General features: G+C 38.8%; 3 protein-coding genes across 12 annotated transcripts in view; all 3 read right to left on the bottom strand.

Moving 5' to 3' along the window:
* Positions 1–6,446, bottom strand: part of lipeb (lipase, hormone-sensitive b) — a 33,179-nt gene extending 26,733 nt beyond the window's left edge. The window contains exons 1-2 of one of the 2 annotated variants that reach the window (XM_030393852.1): positions 6,293–6,409; positions 2,797–2,837 (exon numbers count right to left, since the gene is read on the bottom strand). Coding sequence is in view for 1 of the 2 variants with exons in the window: in XM_030393851.1 (XP_030249711.1) it covers positions 6,293–6,383 (91 nt within the window). In the remaining variant the exon portion in view is untranslated. Of the gene's footprint in view, positions 1–2,796; positions 2,838–6,292 lie in introns of both variants that reach the window. The other variant, XM_030393851.1, reaches the window with a different exon arrangement.
* Positions 6,447–6,615: 169 nt separating this feature from the next.
* On the bottom strand, positions 6,616–11,389 carry cd79a (CD79a molecule, immunoglobulin-associated alpha). Its single transcript, XM_030393143.1, has 5 exons — positions 11,228–11,389; positions 9,084–9,416; positions 8,311–8,426; positions 7,970–8,032; positions 6,616–7,775 (listed from the first exon to the last, which is right to left on the bottom strand). The coding sequence occupies exons 1-5, from the start codon at positions 11,265–11,267 to the stop codon at positions 7,650–7,652; spliced, it is 678 nt and encodes a 225-aa protein (XP_030249003.1). The 5' UTR covers positions 11,268–11,389; the 3' UTR covers positions 6,616–7,649.
* A 293-nt stretch (positions 11,390–11,682) lies between these two features.
* The window catches only part of arhgef1 (Rho guanine nucleotide exchange factor (GEF) 1), a 45,780-nt gene continuing 42,287 nt past the window's right edge, over positions 11,683–15,175 (bottom strand). For all 9 annotated transcript variants that reach the window (XM_030393139.1, XM_030393138.1, XM_030393133.1 and 6 more), the window contains one exon: positions 11,683–14,973. The gene's annotated coding sequence lies outside the window, so the exon portion shown is untranslated. The remainder of the gene's footprint in view (positions 14,974–15,175) is intronic.

Here is a 15,175-nt window from a genome sequence, read left to right as displayed (position 1 = left end):
AAAAATGTTTTAAATCAGTTCATCTTGTCACGTTTAGTATAACTGTTGTTTTTGTACGCTTTAGTACAGTTATGGTTACAGACTCTCTCTTTACCTCCTTACAGATATATCAAAGTCTAATTTCATTTGCCAAAAACAAGACAAAACAAAAAAACATGGTCAACAAAGTTAAAGATAGATTTGACATTTTCTATCTTTCTTTTAAAATTCCCTACAGACATTGTGGTTGCATCATTATCGTGAATTAATTTGGCCACAATAATCATGCTGTGAAAATATGATATTGTGACAGCCCTTGTATCCACATTACTAATATTGCTAATGCTTATTTATCATAAATCTTATTGTGCTAATATTTTGTGTCTAGGTATTTGGTCGAAATATTGTGATATTTGAATTTGTCATCCAGTCCTAGCATTTTTGAAGTGCTTTTCAGGAGATTTAAAAACATTGAGTGATACATTTTGTATTGTGACAAAGCAATCAAATACTGTAATATTTTTTCAAGGACACATCACCCAGTCATAGCGTAGGCAATGCTGAATATCGCCCATCTCGGCGTTGAAATTCAAAATTGGATGAGAACACATTACCAATGTAGTGTGGCACGGTCTCTAGCTGTTCCACTTGGCACTTGAAAGCTTGCCTAATCCGAACAAACCCAACTTCAAACCCAAATGTTACAGTGTTGGTTTTTGTGATGTACTCAAAATCAATGACCACTCACAAATATGCTTTTATGTCACCTAGCCACATGGCCCCGAATTTCTGCCAAAAGGAAATCGTTCACATTATCTGCAAAGCGCTGTGTGTGTACACGTGTGTGACGTTGCCACCAAATCCATTATGAATGTTCCATTTCCTAAGGCACTCTCAGCTCAGGGTTTAAAAGTAGGCCCAAGATAGGCTAAAGCAAAACTTGATGAAGCAGCTTGGGGCCTAATTTCACAAAATTTCAACCATGTGAACCATGAGAATATTCTGACATGAGTTTGTCCCATGACTCCACACTAAAACAGCATTTACATTGTGCTGTTCAAATGGTATTGGACAGTGAGGTCATAATCTGCAAATATAGCACTGTCCAGACTTTTTTTAGGTTGATTTTTTTCTTGCTAGTTAAATTTCACACAATGGGCTGGGCTCAGAGAAGTTTTTATCAAAATTACTTTTAATTAAAATTCAGCGCCAACAGTTACAATTGGGCAAATATCCCCCTAAAACTAATATATTAACTAGGTCTATCTTTAAAAAAAGTGATTTGCATTTAAAGTGGTGATCAGTGATTCCCAAGGCAATAGATGTCCTCAAGTAACGATATACAGTTTTCTGCAACAGAGGAATAAAGACACCAGAAAATATTCCCATTGAAGATACTAAAGACTGAGAATTTATATATTTTTTTTCTTCTTGAAAATCAATTATCAAAATAGCTGACAATCAATAATGTATGCAGCTTTCATTTACTGTCCCTGAGAGAGCATTAGCATTTGTCTCAACATGGAAGCAGCAACAGTTATATTTAACAATAGTTAGCTATAGTTTGTCCCTTTGCAATATACTGTCAAGACACTTCCAAAGAAAACAGGATTTCGTATATAATGTGAATGGATGTTACTCAAGTCTCAAATATTTGCAAAGATGTATTAGGGGCGTGTTTTCCGAATCTTACCCTGATAGCTAAACACAAGCATGGTAATGATCTTTATAGGTAGCATACGGTATTTGCATGTGTCAGATGTCAAAATAATCCAACAGCTAATGACACATTAGCATAAAATTGTACGACTGTTGCTCCATCTCAGGATATGGCCAAGAACAAGTGGATTACACATTAAGTGTGAATGTTCTGAACTCACAACACAGGAAACAGTTACTCAATGTGTGACAACATCATTATGTCCGAATAAAACTGGAAACAAAAAGAGACGTACGCAAAGAACAGATAAATACACATTCATCTGCCTTCAGGGACACAATGGTTGCTTTGGTCAAACAGGCACCCAAACACCATGCTGCAGGACCTGATATAGCAGTCAAACCAGTTTGGGCGAACAGCCAAAATTCAAATTACATTGCTTAATTAGAGCAGGGGCTACAACTCTCTCAGCTGGGCAGGCCAATAGGCCTTATGTTGACAGAGTAAGCTAGGCATGAACTTTACGAACCCCTGGATCAGCATAAGCTGCTCTAAAACTTGCGTAATGATAATGAAGCCAAGGAACATTACACCCCTATCTAACTGCATATGCAAATATAATGCTAATGAATACGCTTATGTGAATGTTATCGAGAGCTCACTCAGAGTTCAAACATGGCATGGCCCGGTGAAGGTCCCACCTTTGTTTGACTATAAAGATAAAGCCTCAAACAGAGAAACAATAAAAGCTATCACTATAGCTCTCATACAACATCAAAAAGCACAAAACATAACTCATCTCATCTCTTATAAGTGTTCTACATATCGACAATAGGCCCCCTCTAGCTATATTAATTCTGAGCATCTTGTTTCAGCATCATCTCCTCCTGTGTCTGTGACAGTAAGCCCACTGTAACCATTAAGTTGCACCTTGTCTCTCCACATTAAAGATGGATGAGAGTGGGCATTAATAAGTTATGTACAACAAGCAACACCAGTGACATTACAGAAAACTAATGACTCCTGCTGGGCCCACATACAGTGTGAAACGAGAGTCTGTATAAAAATACCTGCAGGTTGCTTCGTGAGTAGCATAACATTGATGCTATGGAGTAACTATTTAAAAGCTGGAAGTGAAAGAAAGTAAAAGGGTTTACCAGTTTCTGAGTTCAAGGCTCTGTCCTTGTCTGTCTCCTCTCTTCCACGACAGCAATGAGGGGAAAAAAGAAAGAGAGAGTGAGAGAAAGAGAGGAAGGGAGAGAGGAGAGATAGGGTTTTCCAGTTTGTTTTGTTCTCCCTCTCGCTGCCAGTCACCCCCTCGTCTTCCCGATGTGGCTCTTCCCCTGTCAACCTCTGTATGTCAGCCTGTCATAGCCTATTCTACTCAGAGGCAATTTGCTGTCCTTTTCTTTCCTCTCTTCTCTTCCCTCCCATGCCTCTTTTAAAAAAAGGGAAGCTACGACAACCCTAGCCCAGTTGACTTTCTCCCTGTGACAGTGGGCTATTTTGCTATTGGTGGTTCAGCCTGCACCTCCCTGTGACCTTCAACCTAATTGGCAGAACTTGCGCAGACATTGGCACGGTCTCAACTGTGAGATGATAACAATATTTCACTTGTGGCCTTTTTCCGTCATTGAATCTTGAGTTCTTTGTTTAATTTAGTATAAGCCAGGACACTCTTGTAAAAGAGATTTTTAATCTCAATGAGTCTTTTTTCCTGGTTAAATAAAGGTTAAATAAAATAAAATAAGACCATGAGACAGAGGTAAACAAACAGCAGTGAGAGCAATAATTATTGATTAAACTATTGATTAAGCGTTGATTAAATTCATTTTGGCTTTTACATAAAAATAAACTGAATGCAATAGTTACAGGACAAACTATGATGAGACCTTACTTCGCCTCACAAAAAGTCACAAAAAATGTTTACATGATATTGAATTTATTATTCTATCTATTGCAATAAAATTATACAAAATGTATTAATTGTTGTAAGCAGCCAGGCAATTGTTTGGAAAACTTCAAATATTAGCTAATCAAAACTTTTACAACTGACTGTTTGATCAATTCAATTAAATCTAATTAGGTAGTCCTGCACTTGCGACTAATACTAAAATGCTTTCTGTTGCTATTGCGCCACTATGTGAGACTTTTGACCAAAGTTTAAGCAGCACCTTTGGAACATATATTTGTTGTTTGTGTGTTGAGCAGGAATGTACTGTGCTGTATGTGCCAACTGTTAAGAAATGCTAATGTTTGGCAATGACTGCAGATCATGGACAAAGCATGCACACCCAAAATAAGAAAACTCTGAAAAACTTTCTTAGGGGAAAATATGACCTTAGATTAGACTTCTTGGCTGATATCACAGATGACAGTCCCATAACCCCAAGGAACTGAGACCCTTCACCCAGAGAGACAGACAAACATACCCAGGAAGGCTGAGACACAGATGAAACAAAGACTTTTCACTGAGGACATTTGTTGTTTTTGGTTTATTAATTCTCCCATGAGGGCTGTCAGTCACACTTGTTGCTCTCAACAACTATTTCTCTTTAGGCTTACTTCATGAAATAGCCTGTTGTGACTCACTAGGACACTTTACAGAACTGCCTAATCATTATTGTTATCAGTAACACCTGTGCTTTTCCAACTACTATGAGCAATCAAAAAAGCATACTGGCTTTAAGATAACCTGTAAATATACCTCAGTGAAAGTCAGTAAAGACCCAGGGAACACATTTTTTTCTTACACTGATCTATAAAGAAATTGTTGTCACTGTATCCAGTTGTTGTCTATGAATCTACTTGTTGCAAACTGTCATTGAAACATATCGTTGGACACCAATTTCACACCATTTTTCTGTGGTTCCCAGTATACTATTACAAAGTCTATTACAAAGTAATAGTATACACAAAAATCAGACTTATTTACTGTCACCATAATGTACATCAACCCTGCTCTAAAGTGTAGCTTTTGCTCAAAGAGAAGCAAACAGTTGTCCCTTTGTCTGCTCTAATGCTCTACTTTAATGTTAAAACCACTGAGCTTCAGAGTACAGAACAGACAATGGGATAACTGTGCTGATCTTGTCCAGGCCGTTTCTAATTCATGGCGTGGTGTTTATCTGTTTTATCAAGCCTAAACAGACCAATTCTGAGAACATTTTATGTCTGGGTAAATTTAATTCCAAGGATAGCCAAGGATAGAAAAACATTGTGGCTGTTCCTTGAAGTGAAACAGCACGTGGATGACCTCATCTACAAGTAGACAGTCTTGAAAATGTATTTTATGTTGAGACCAGACAGTATTAAAGTCTTTTGTTTCCTTCTACAAGATATGGTATCAGGTCAGTCTTTTAAACGTTGCCAGATATCTGATACCCTCCAAAATGTCATGTCTATAGGAAGCAGGCTTTAAAAATAGCAAACATGTGCAGTGCACGGGCAAGAGGAAGCGCCAACAACGGGGGATCTGTGGTGTTGTGTTTTAGGAGGCTTTGACCCTTCTCCCAGACAGAGCACCTTCATGCACGCAAGGCCAAACCGAACAACAGGAAACTAGCAACAATGAGCCTCCACACCCCCTACAAAGAAATGGGACACATATTGTAAGGCTTCCTTTCTGTGTTATAATATTTGGCCTCAAATAAAATCAGATTTTCAGGTTTGATGAAAACTGTGTGGGCAACCTTGCGTATTAAGAAATATTAGGTAAAAAATCAAGACACCATTCATAAATAGGTATTTAGAAATATCTAATTATATATATTATAGCAATTATGTAATGTTAGGCTCCTGACAAAGCTAATGAAGCCTTTTTAAAGTAGTGGTGGTTTGGGACTAAATGGATTGTGGATTAAGACTACTTAACAAGGAGAAGACATGATCCAGTGACATTGAGACTAGACGATAAGGACAACAGAGCACAAGAGGGAAGTTGAGTAGGTCCACAGTGCCTGCAGGCAGCATCCTCTCAGGTCTGCTACCTTCTCTCACAGGCTGCCCATCATGAGTCACCACTAAACCTTTGAATTGGTTTTACCCATTTATGCACAGTACTTCCGTATACAACACCCCTAAAGGTTAATCTAATAATCACACTCCTCTGCCCACTTGTTTGTGTTTGAGAGTACCTGTTCAGGTGGTTCCTGTCAGTGTCTCCAGCTGAGACTAGGGGGGCAGAAGGTGAACATGTGAATATATACACGTCGTGGAGAAATATATTTGTAGTTGAAGTCTACTAAGGGGGTGACATTACTAACGCTACAACTAACTGACGTTAACGTTACACATAACGGCTGTGACACGGGGATGCTCCTAATTCTGAACAACCAAGCGAAGGAGGTTAACCGGGAAAGTGTGTTTGCAGGCCACGCAGTCTATGCATAGGCTTCCTGAGTGCCTCGTCGTTTGCACAACATAACACCAATCACAAGGCCTACTGTAAGCAGCTGAGACAGACCCAATGGCTTAAATCCTAGCTGCTCACTCCGGCTGCCCGAGGTAAGCTAGCGTAGCTGCTAACGCCCGCTAGCGGGAGCTGACAGTTCCGGACTGTCCAAAAAAAAAAGGGGGGGGGGGGGGGTGTTATTAAAGGGAGAAGCGACAGCAGGGGTCGTGACGGGCTTTAACCGGGACAGATAAACTCACCCACTGGACCTTCTTTGTGTTTCGACGAGCGTCTTCCATTCACACTTTTCTCAAATCTGCTATTCCCACTACTCTTCTTGTTCGACGCCATCTTCGCCCCCTCTGTTTACGCACCGCCTCTCACATCTCTCCTTCATACCTGCCTTGGAGCGCCGACGCCCCGCCCATGCCAAAAATGGAAGCCAATGGATGACGGCGTCGCGGTCCAGTAGCCAATCACGACACTCGGAAATCGATAAGCGCCCGCCCTTTTGCTTTGCTGTACAACTTGGTAAAGGAAAAGTGAGCCCTGGTTTATTCAGGACAGATTAAAGGGGCATTTCGTTTTTTTCATACAACTTTATTCTTTGAGCGCTCACAGAAATGACAAAAAGGCTAGACATTTTACAGAATACATTCAAATTCAGAATTTTAATATTTACAATACTAATGAGGTAAAAATACAATCTCATCAATGTTAATCTTTTCTATAACTGATTAACAAGCTAGTCTCAGGGGAAAATAAGGTCCCCAGAACACTGTTTGAAGCTAGAAAGGTGGCACGGTCCACCAAATATAAACAAAATAAAACAGTATGAAACTGTGATGTTTGTTTATTCAGGAATAATAGTTATTTCTCTTCTGATCAAAATTTTTTCCCCAAAACAACACAGTGATCCTTCAAGATATTAGTAAAGCAGTTGAAAAATAAAATAAAACAAAATGAAATAGTTGATTAAAAAATTTCACAGCCAGATTCATTCTGGACATGAGAAGGATCATGTGGTAACTTTTAAAAGCTCAAAACAGCTACAGAGGGTATCATCTGAGGTTCAAAATCATATACCATTATTTTTACCATTATTCTATTTTATAAACACAAACAGAGAACAGCGTGGCTCACCAACGTTGTCAGGAATGTACTCAGAGGAATATAGAATGTTTTAAAAATGCTAAAACACACCGAACTGGGACTTTTATTGGGACAGTTTCATACCAATTAACTTTAGAGTAAGTAACACATTTGACTGTTTTTAATAAGCATATTCTTTAATATAAACATAACACAAGCTGAATCAAACAAAGAAAAGAGGTCTCTTCAAAATAATCCACAGTGAAGGGGCTTCTTGGTTTTCTGACCTCAGTGTTCCTACATTCCTGGCTACAGCCCTGACCAGGTCAAAAATTAATGTTCAAAGAAGCCAATTAAACAGCATCTCGCCAGATGCTAAAGCTGTAATTGCGATGTACAAAGCTCGAAATTTTAAATGTGTGGGGCAAAGAATTCCCCATATATGAAGATATCACACGTTTAAACTTCAGCACACTCAGCACTCTCCCTCTCTCCCTTTCCTTTTCCCTTTCTTTCCTCTGTCCTTCAAGGTTTCTCCAGCTGGATCTCCTCCTCTTCCTCTATAATGTTGCACACATCCTGATAAGGGCCATGTGCCTGGGAGCGTTCGATCTGATCATATGTGGCGGAACAATCGTCCAGATTGAGCCCCTGGTGTGAGAGATAAGGAAGATGGAAATCAAGAAAACATTCAATTGAGCATTCATTGAACATATTCATGTTCAATTGATTAGTGACACAGAATCATCTTTGCTTGTGCTTCCAGCAAAGTGATTTGCACAAGTATTTCTTTTATCTCTGCCATAGCATGTGTTTGACTCAGACGTGACTCATTTAAAGGTAACCTGATAGATGTTTTCCTCTTCCTTCCTCACATTCTTCCTCTCCAGGTCACTGAGTTTCTTTGACTGTGTGCGGGGGGGGGGGGGGGGGGGGGGGGGGAACAAAGAAGACGGTAAGTTAAGAAAAACCATGAACAATAACCTTTTAATACATTTCAAGGTGGCTGGAAAAGTAATAAAAAATATGGCTTCTAGATTGCAATCCTTTCTGGTGACACGTGTGATAAGGAAATACCACTATTGAGACATTTCAGAGAGTAACCATCGCTTTGACGTGAAAGCTATGAATGTATTTGACGGATCAGTGTATGGTACATTCAGTTATTACAATGTGACCTTCTGACCTGACAGAGAAGGGTGGTTGCGGGCAGAAGCACACACAGTAACAGTAGGATTCCCTCTGCTGTCAGGATCTTGTTTTTGGTTGTCTCGCTGAGGTTTATTGTCTTCTCCAGTGGTTCTAGACAGACAGTTTAGACAGACTGATCTTGTTTTTCCAGCAAGAGACAGCATATATTTGGATTAATCTGGAAGAGTCAGGCTAACTAAATAATTACTTAACAGACTTCTTGGGAGGTTTATTGCAAGATGGACTGTTTCCTTATATAACTGTACCTTTTTGTATAAAGTACACGGTTTAACGTATAAAATACATGAATTAACAATTGATTTGATTGTTAGCTGAAGCAATGGTGTTCTTGTAAACTAATGCAGGTTATCTCACACATAATCCCCACAGCATTTCAGTGGCTGTTTTACATTTCCACATCTACCGTCTGTATTTAATGAGATTATCATGCAAAACAACATTTCAGCGCCTCCACACATTAGCTCGAATGTGAGTTAATTCGGTGCTATTTAAAGTACATGGCTGAGCAGCAGACTGTAATGAGACCATCCTGATGATGTGAAGATTAACTAAGCTGCGATAGGCAACGATGCTGCCTCTGACACAGCTCTTAGGTAGACTAAGGTTAACAGGATTTATGGCTTATGAGGCGTTAGCAGAGCTTAGAGCTCGCCTGACTCCATCTCTCCATGTTAAATACGCACTCCCACTCCCACAGGGCAGCTCAGACTGGGCCCATCCCACCACTGAACACACATAAACACTCACTGTGGACCTGCAGGAAGGTGCCGTGGGTAAGGACAGAGCTCTTGTTCAGCTTACACTGGTACAGCCCAGTGTCGTTCACCTCGACTGACTTGAACCTCAGGAGGCCACAGAACAGTTCATGTTCATTTTGTTGTTCTTTTGTCACACGATCTGTGTAGTTCACCATCTCTGGATCCGTGGTGATGTTGTAAGCTTGAACGCGTTTAAACCATTCGAAATTCAGTGGCTTCACTTTGGTGGAGTAGCAGCATTCCAGGGTAGCTGGTTCATTGAACTCCACCCTCAAATAGGGCCTGTCCGGCATTACATCCACCTCATCAGGAGCTACAACCACTGTGGAGGAAGCAACGAGGATGGCATGCTGTTATATGTAATCACGATTCACTGATTCTTGAGAATTTGGACAAAACAGGTTTTAATTTTGAAAAGAAACAATGTTAATATTAAGAAATTTAAAGTTATATGTTTATACAATCAACCAATATTTCTGTGCAACCTCATGATACTATGCCTTACATAGATTTAGAGCTTGTAAATTAAGATTTGTTATGTATGTTTATATATTATCAAATTGTTTTGTTATGATTTTTACAGTAGCAACATCAACAAAATATTAGAAATTATTGAAAAAATAGCAAACTCATAGGAATTTGTTCAACGTTGTTGCATTTAGCTAATGTGGTGGAAAAGGGATCCTTGGGAATATAGTCGACCATGTGGCTGCCCGATTTTAATGCTTTTTTCATATGCCGCTTTTGACACAATCTTAGTACATATTTTCAGCAACCACAAAATAACAATAAATATTCAAGGGAAAAAAGAAAAAATGACTTAGTTTTAAAGAGGTGTTACACTATGATCTTTCATATATGATTTTTTCACAGTTTTTATCAAATTAAATGTTAATCTCTTGTCTAAGGACAAATGGTTTTGTGGGTGCTGGACTTTAATACAATCATATAATTAACTGAATTAAAAATAAACGTGTTGAGGTGTTACATCTGTGCAAAAGACCCTCCGAAGATCCACTCTGATTATTTTTTATTTATTTTCACTAGAATTAGCACTGACACGTCTCAAGAATCATTTGTCAAATTATTAAATCAAGATTGCTTATGTCATTATAGCATTACCTGTATTTACAATGGACATAAAAGGTCTTAAAAGCTGAATAATACAAATAAGGATAAACTGAGCTCTGAATGTACAGCATAATCAACCAACATGTAACATGTTGACATCTGCCTTGACAGGAGACGTGGTTCACTGAAGCAGAACTCAAGAGAGCTAAATGCTGAAATTGTTCAACGTTGTTGCATTTAGCTAATGTGGTGGAAAAGGGATCCTTGGGAATATAGTCGACCATGTGGCTGCCCGATTTTAATGCTTTTTTCATATGCCGCTTTTGACACAATCTTAGTACATATTTTCAGCAACCACAAAATAACAATAAATATTCAAGGGAAAAAAGAAAAAATGACTTAGTTTTAAAGAGGTGTTACACTATGATTTTTCATATATGATTTTTTCACAGTTTTTATCAAATTAAATGTTAATCTCTTGTCTAAGGACAAATGGTTTTGTGGGTGCTGGACTTTAATACAATCATATAATTAACTGAATTAAAAATAAACGTGTTGAGGTGTTACATCTGTGCAAAAGACCCTCCGAAGATCCACTCTGATTATTTTTTATTTATTTTCACTAGAATTAGCACTGACAAGTCTCAAGAATCATTTGTCAAATTATTAAATCAAGATTGCTTATGTCATTATAGCATTACCTGTATTTACAATGGACATAAAAGGTCTTAAAAGCTGAATAATACAAATAAAGATAAACTGAGCTCTGAATGTACAGCATAATCAACCAACATGTAACATGTTGACATCTGCCTTGACAGGAGACGTGGTTCACTGAAGCAGAACTCAAGAGAGCTAAATGCTGAAATTGAAGGAAAAAAAAGATAAATAATAGATACTCAGAGTTTGCTTAACATATAGGGATGCAGGGAATCCTATTTTCCAGAAAACTCTGAGGATAATTACGACTACGCAAATATAAATGATTAAAATGATGTGTGAATATTATATAATGACTATTCAAGATGTAATTATATTTCATAATAATTTCATCTGACTCACCGACAAAGCTGCAGAGGAGTACGTTTGTAATCATCCACATTGTGTTGTCCAGAGATCACAGACTTATTAAAATAATGCAGATCAAGTTCTTTATGCACCTCTGGTATAAGTCTCTGCTGATACTGCACAAACACAATGGTGTCTCTTTCCTGTCAGTCAGGATTTACGCTTGAATGAATTTGGACAAACCCCCATTTTTGCATTTATGTTACATCTGGATGCATTTAGACGATAGATTGTGTTAACTGCTTCATGAAGAATATCATTTTTATTCCACGAGCAGAGAAAAAAAAAAATTCTCTTTAGTTTCTGTGAAATTACGACGTGTAAGAACCTAATAGATTCATTCTCAAATCCTGCGATATATATATATACAAATCTTAAATTCCAAAACCATTTATTCACAAGTTATTTGAAAGTAGATCTCAACACTACATAAAATGACAAAACAGGAATTTATTTCCCCAATTTATTTAAAAAATGAAGAATTAAAAAAAACAACGTACCACAAATTTCCTGAAGTATACATCATTAAAGAGCCTCTTATACAATAAAAATCAAAAGCCAAATACACAGTATAGTTCTTGCATATTTGTTGTTTATATATAGACCAGAAGGCAGGTGCCTGTATATGACAAGGAGCAAAGTCTTTTCTATTATACAGGGCACTGGCTGGCTGAGTTGGTGGAGGGGCTCGAGTCCTAAAAAGCTGTCGTGGAGGTGGACACAAAAGCAGAATCGTGGGATGATCTCTCAATGCTCACTGTCTCTCGGTGTCACAGTCCTCCGTTCAAGACAGCCCAGACAAAAACAACAATGATTGTGTTTGCAGACTTCAGAGCCCTTTATGAAGAAAACAACTTGATCGTCAAAACAAGGCACCACTCTATAAATACATTTTCTATACATCTAGGTATTTGTATATAGAATGCATGAGGAAAGGCATCTGGAGGAGAGAGAGCGAGAGAAGTGCCTGTAGCTGTCATCCAGCCGGTCAGTGAAGGCATCACTGTTAGCTGGTGTTAACTGGGTTTCACCTGCAATTTGATTAAAAAAAAAAATAAAAAAAATCTCTGGTTTAGATGATTAATTTTAACGTTTCCCATCGCTTAGCCAGAGCTGGTTTGCGCTGTGATGTGCACACCAAAACTATTATATTTGCATAGTTGCTCAATCTGTTCATGCAGAGACAAGTTACAGACACGTCCCCTCTCTCTCACCGTTATGGCCAAACACAAAAAAGTTCATAATTACAAGAGCTTGTCGAAACAAAAAGTAACAAAAAAAAGCCTCCCCGACCCGTTTAAGTAAATCAAATGAAACACACAACATATGGTAAAACTGTGCAGTAGGAAAAGGTGATCATGCTATAACAAGTGAAGGGTGTTATCAAGAGGTGTGTGGAGCTAATGCACTAAATAAACACAAAAATGGCGAGGGGAGGCGAATTTATGCATTCTCTACATTTTTTTTTTCCTTCAAGCTGACATCTATGTACAATTGTCTATGAGGAAGACACGGGCAGTAAAGGCAGTGAAACACAAACGTACATCATTTAGCAACTTGTGACACTCGAGTGACTCATGGAACCATCGTCTGCATAATTTCATACTGAGGTTCAGTAAAGCCAAAGGGGGCATTTGTTGTTGCAGCAACAACAACTACGAGGATGCATATCAGGAAGTGATAATGATTACAGTACTGGTGAGAGCGACGCTGGAATGAGACTGCAGTCTTCCTCTTAAGCCTTCAGCGCTTCCTTTGTGTCCTCATCTGGCTTCACTCTATTGTTTTCTTGTCCTTGTTCTGCTGCTGGAACAGGTCCCATGTGTTCGATTTAGCACCAGAGGTGTTAACAGTCCTCCATCCAGGTCAGAAGAGAACAGCTTGTGGCAGTCACACTGGCTTTTACTTACACTTGTACAGTTATTGACCCAAACAGACTCTCAAGACAACTTTTTCATTGTGGTTTTTTTTTTTTTCTTTGCTGATGGAAGTCGCAAGAAAAATCTCTGATCGAAAAGATTCTGTTTGGGTTTGGTCCAACATTCTTCATCTTGGTATTTACTTGTACATTTAGTCCAAAACCATGATTTTCTTATTGACAAACAATGCTTCATTCTTCTGTGTGCTTTAGAAATCCCTTCACTCAAGTGGCCACAGTTCGAGGAGAGGAAAAGCAGCTTAAAAGCATCAGCGTTAAGTAACATGCTATTACACTGTACAGATTAAGCGTGTCGATAAGAAAATTACAGCTCGTATGAGGATCTAACGGTGCTTTGTTATGTCTTTGGTCCTGTGCACACGGCCACAGTTATGCCACTACTCTGAAATCAATTCATCATAATCATAATTACAATCAACTGCTGAATAAAATACAAAAATGAGCTCAATTTCGATACAAATATTGCTACCAGGGAAGAATAGTATTTTTACTAATGTAACAAGAATCTACCGTTGTATAATACAATTTTGTAACCACATGTGGTGGTGGAAATGACGTTGGCACTAATTGACCTTTGTGAACACAGACGGCTGTAGCTCTGGGCTCTCACTGTTCGCAGGTGAATCTGTGAGTGTGTGTGTGTGTGTGTGTTTACGGTGTGTCCATATTTTTCTTCCGTACATCGAGCGCAAATCCTCCATCTCGTGTTCTCTACACATCTTCCCATGACCGTCTGGTTCGAGCTGGCTCCAAACAAACAACAACTTCTGAACTCCCTCCCCCATCCCTTCATCTCTCTTCTTCACTCCCTACCTTGATCTCTGCTACACGTTCTACGTTTCGCCTTCTTATGTTTTGTTCTGCTTCTCAAACACATCGCTGATCTTTTTCCGGGGCCCAGTGCCGTAACAGCTTCACGCAGGCGAGGCAACTCACTGACCTGACAGAACTCAGGAGAATAAATAAAAGCGGTAAATACAAACAAGTCTCCATTATCAACAGCATGATTACCTATAGTGCCACTATTTATAAATGTTCCTAGGCGACCTAATGACAGTAAGAACCCTCCAAACAAGCACGTCCTTTGTTAAAAACTTTGTAACACACATACACACACTCTCTAGCATGCGATCTTTTCAATAACAAGCCCAACTGGTCAAGAAGTGTACTGTATAGAGAATAAATGTCATAAATTTTGCACAAACACAGTGGGTTCAGCTTGTTTTGATGAGAAAAAAAGTGCATCTCTGTGGTACTTTGGCGTAATAGAACTAACACTATATATCAGCAGTAGTTTTTCAATACATCTTCAAACGCTACATTGGCCCCTCAAGGCTTCCACCTGGTTAAAGCTAACTTGGCAGGCAAACGCAGGATTTCTCCTTTATTGTACATCTGCCTATTGGCAACAATGTAAATTATTTTCTAGCGTGCATGTCTCTGGTGTGCGTATGTGTGTTACAGCAGATTGCAATCACTACATTTTGTTAGGCAGCATCTCTCTCACAGCAAAATATTGCTTCATTTTTTTGTTTTTGGCACCTTTTCGCAAAAAAACAACCTCCCACTCAAAAGTAGGATGTTTTTTTTTTTTCTTTGTATACCTCTCTATCAAGCATGCACGCACACACGCAGACAGACACACATACACATGCACACACCTCCCATGTTCCAACACTGAACCACTGCACTGTGCGTAAAGCCCGCTAATGCAGCGAGGGCTCAGACACGAGGGGTTTAGGAATTTCCAGGGAAGCTTCTCAAAGTAACTCTTGCACTCCAAACCAGCACCAGTAAAAATCTACAACAGAAGAAAGGACGAGGGAAAGTTTAAATGTTAGATAACAACTTGTAAAAGTACTAAGATGATGAATTACAGGCACACAATTCCCACTTTTTTTGAAGACCCTCTGTCTTTTTTTTTTTTAACAAGTCGATTTAGGCCCTGTTACAACATGCATGGATATTTCTTAAAATTAAGCTCTTACTATGTGATTTGGAAG

Source organism: Sparus aurata, chromosome 17 (genome assembly GCF_900880675.1).
Source record: "Sparus aurata chromosome 17, fSpaAur1.1, whole genome shotgun sequence".
In the NCBI taxonomy this organism is placed as follows: domain Eukaryota; kingdom Metazoa; phylum Chordata; class Actinopteri; order Spariformes; family Sparidae; genus Sparus; species Sparus aurata.
Note: the sequence above shows the minus strand (reverse complement) of the source record. Positions and strands in the feature narration are given on the sequence as shown.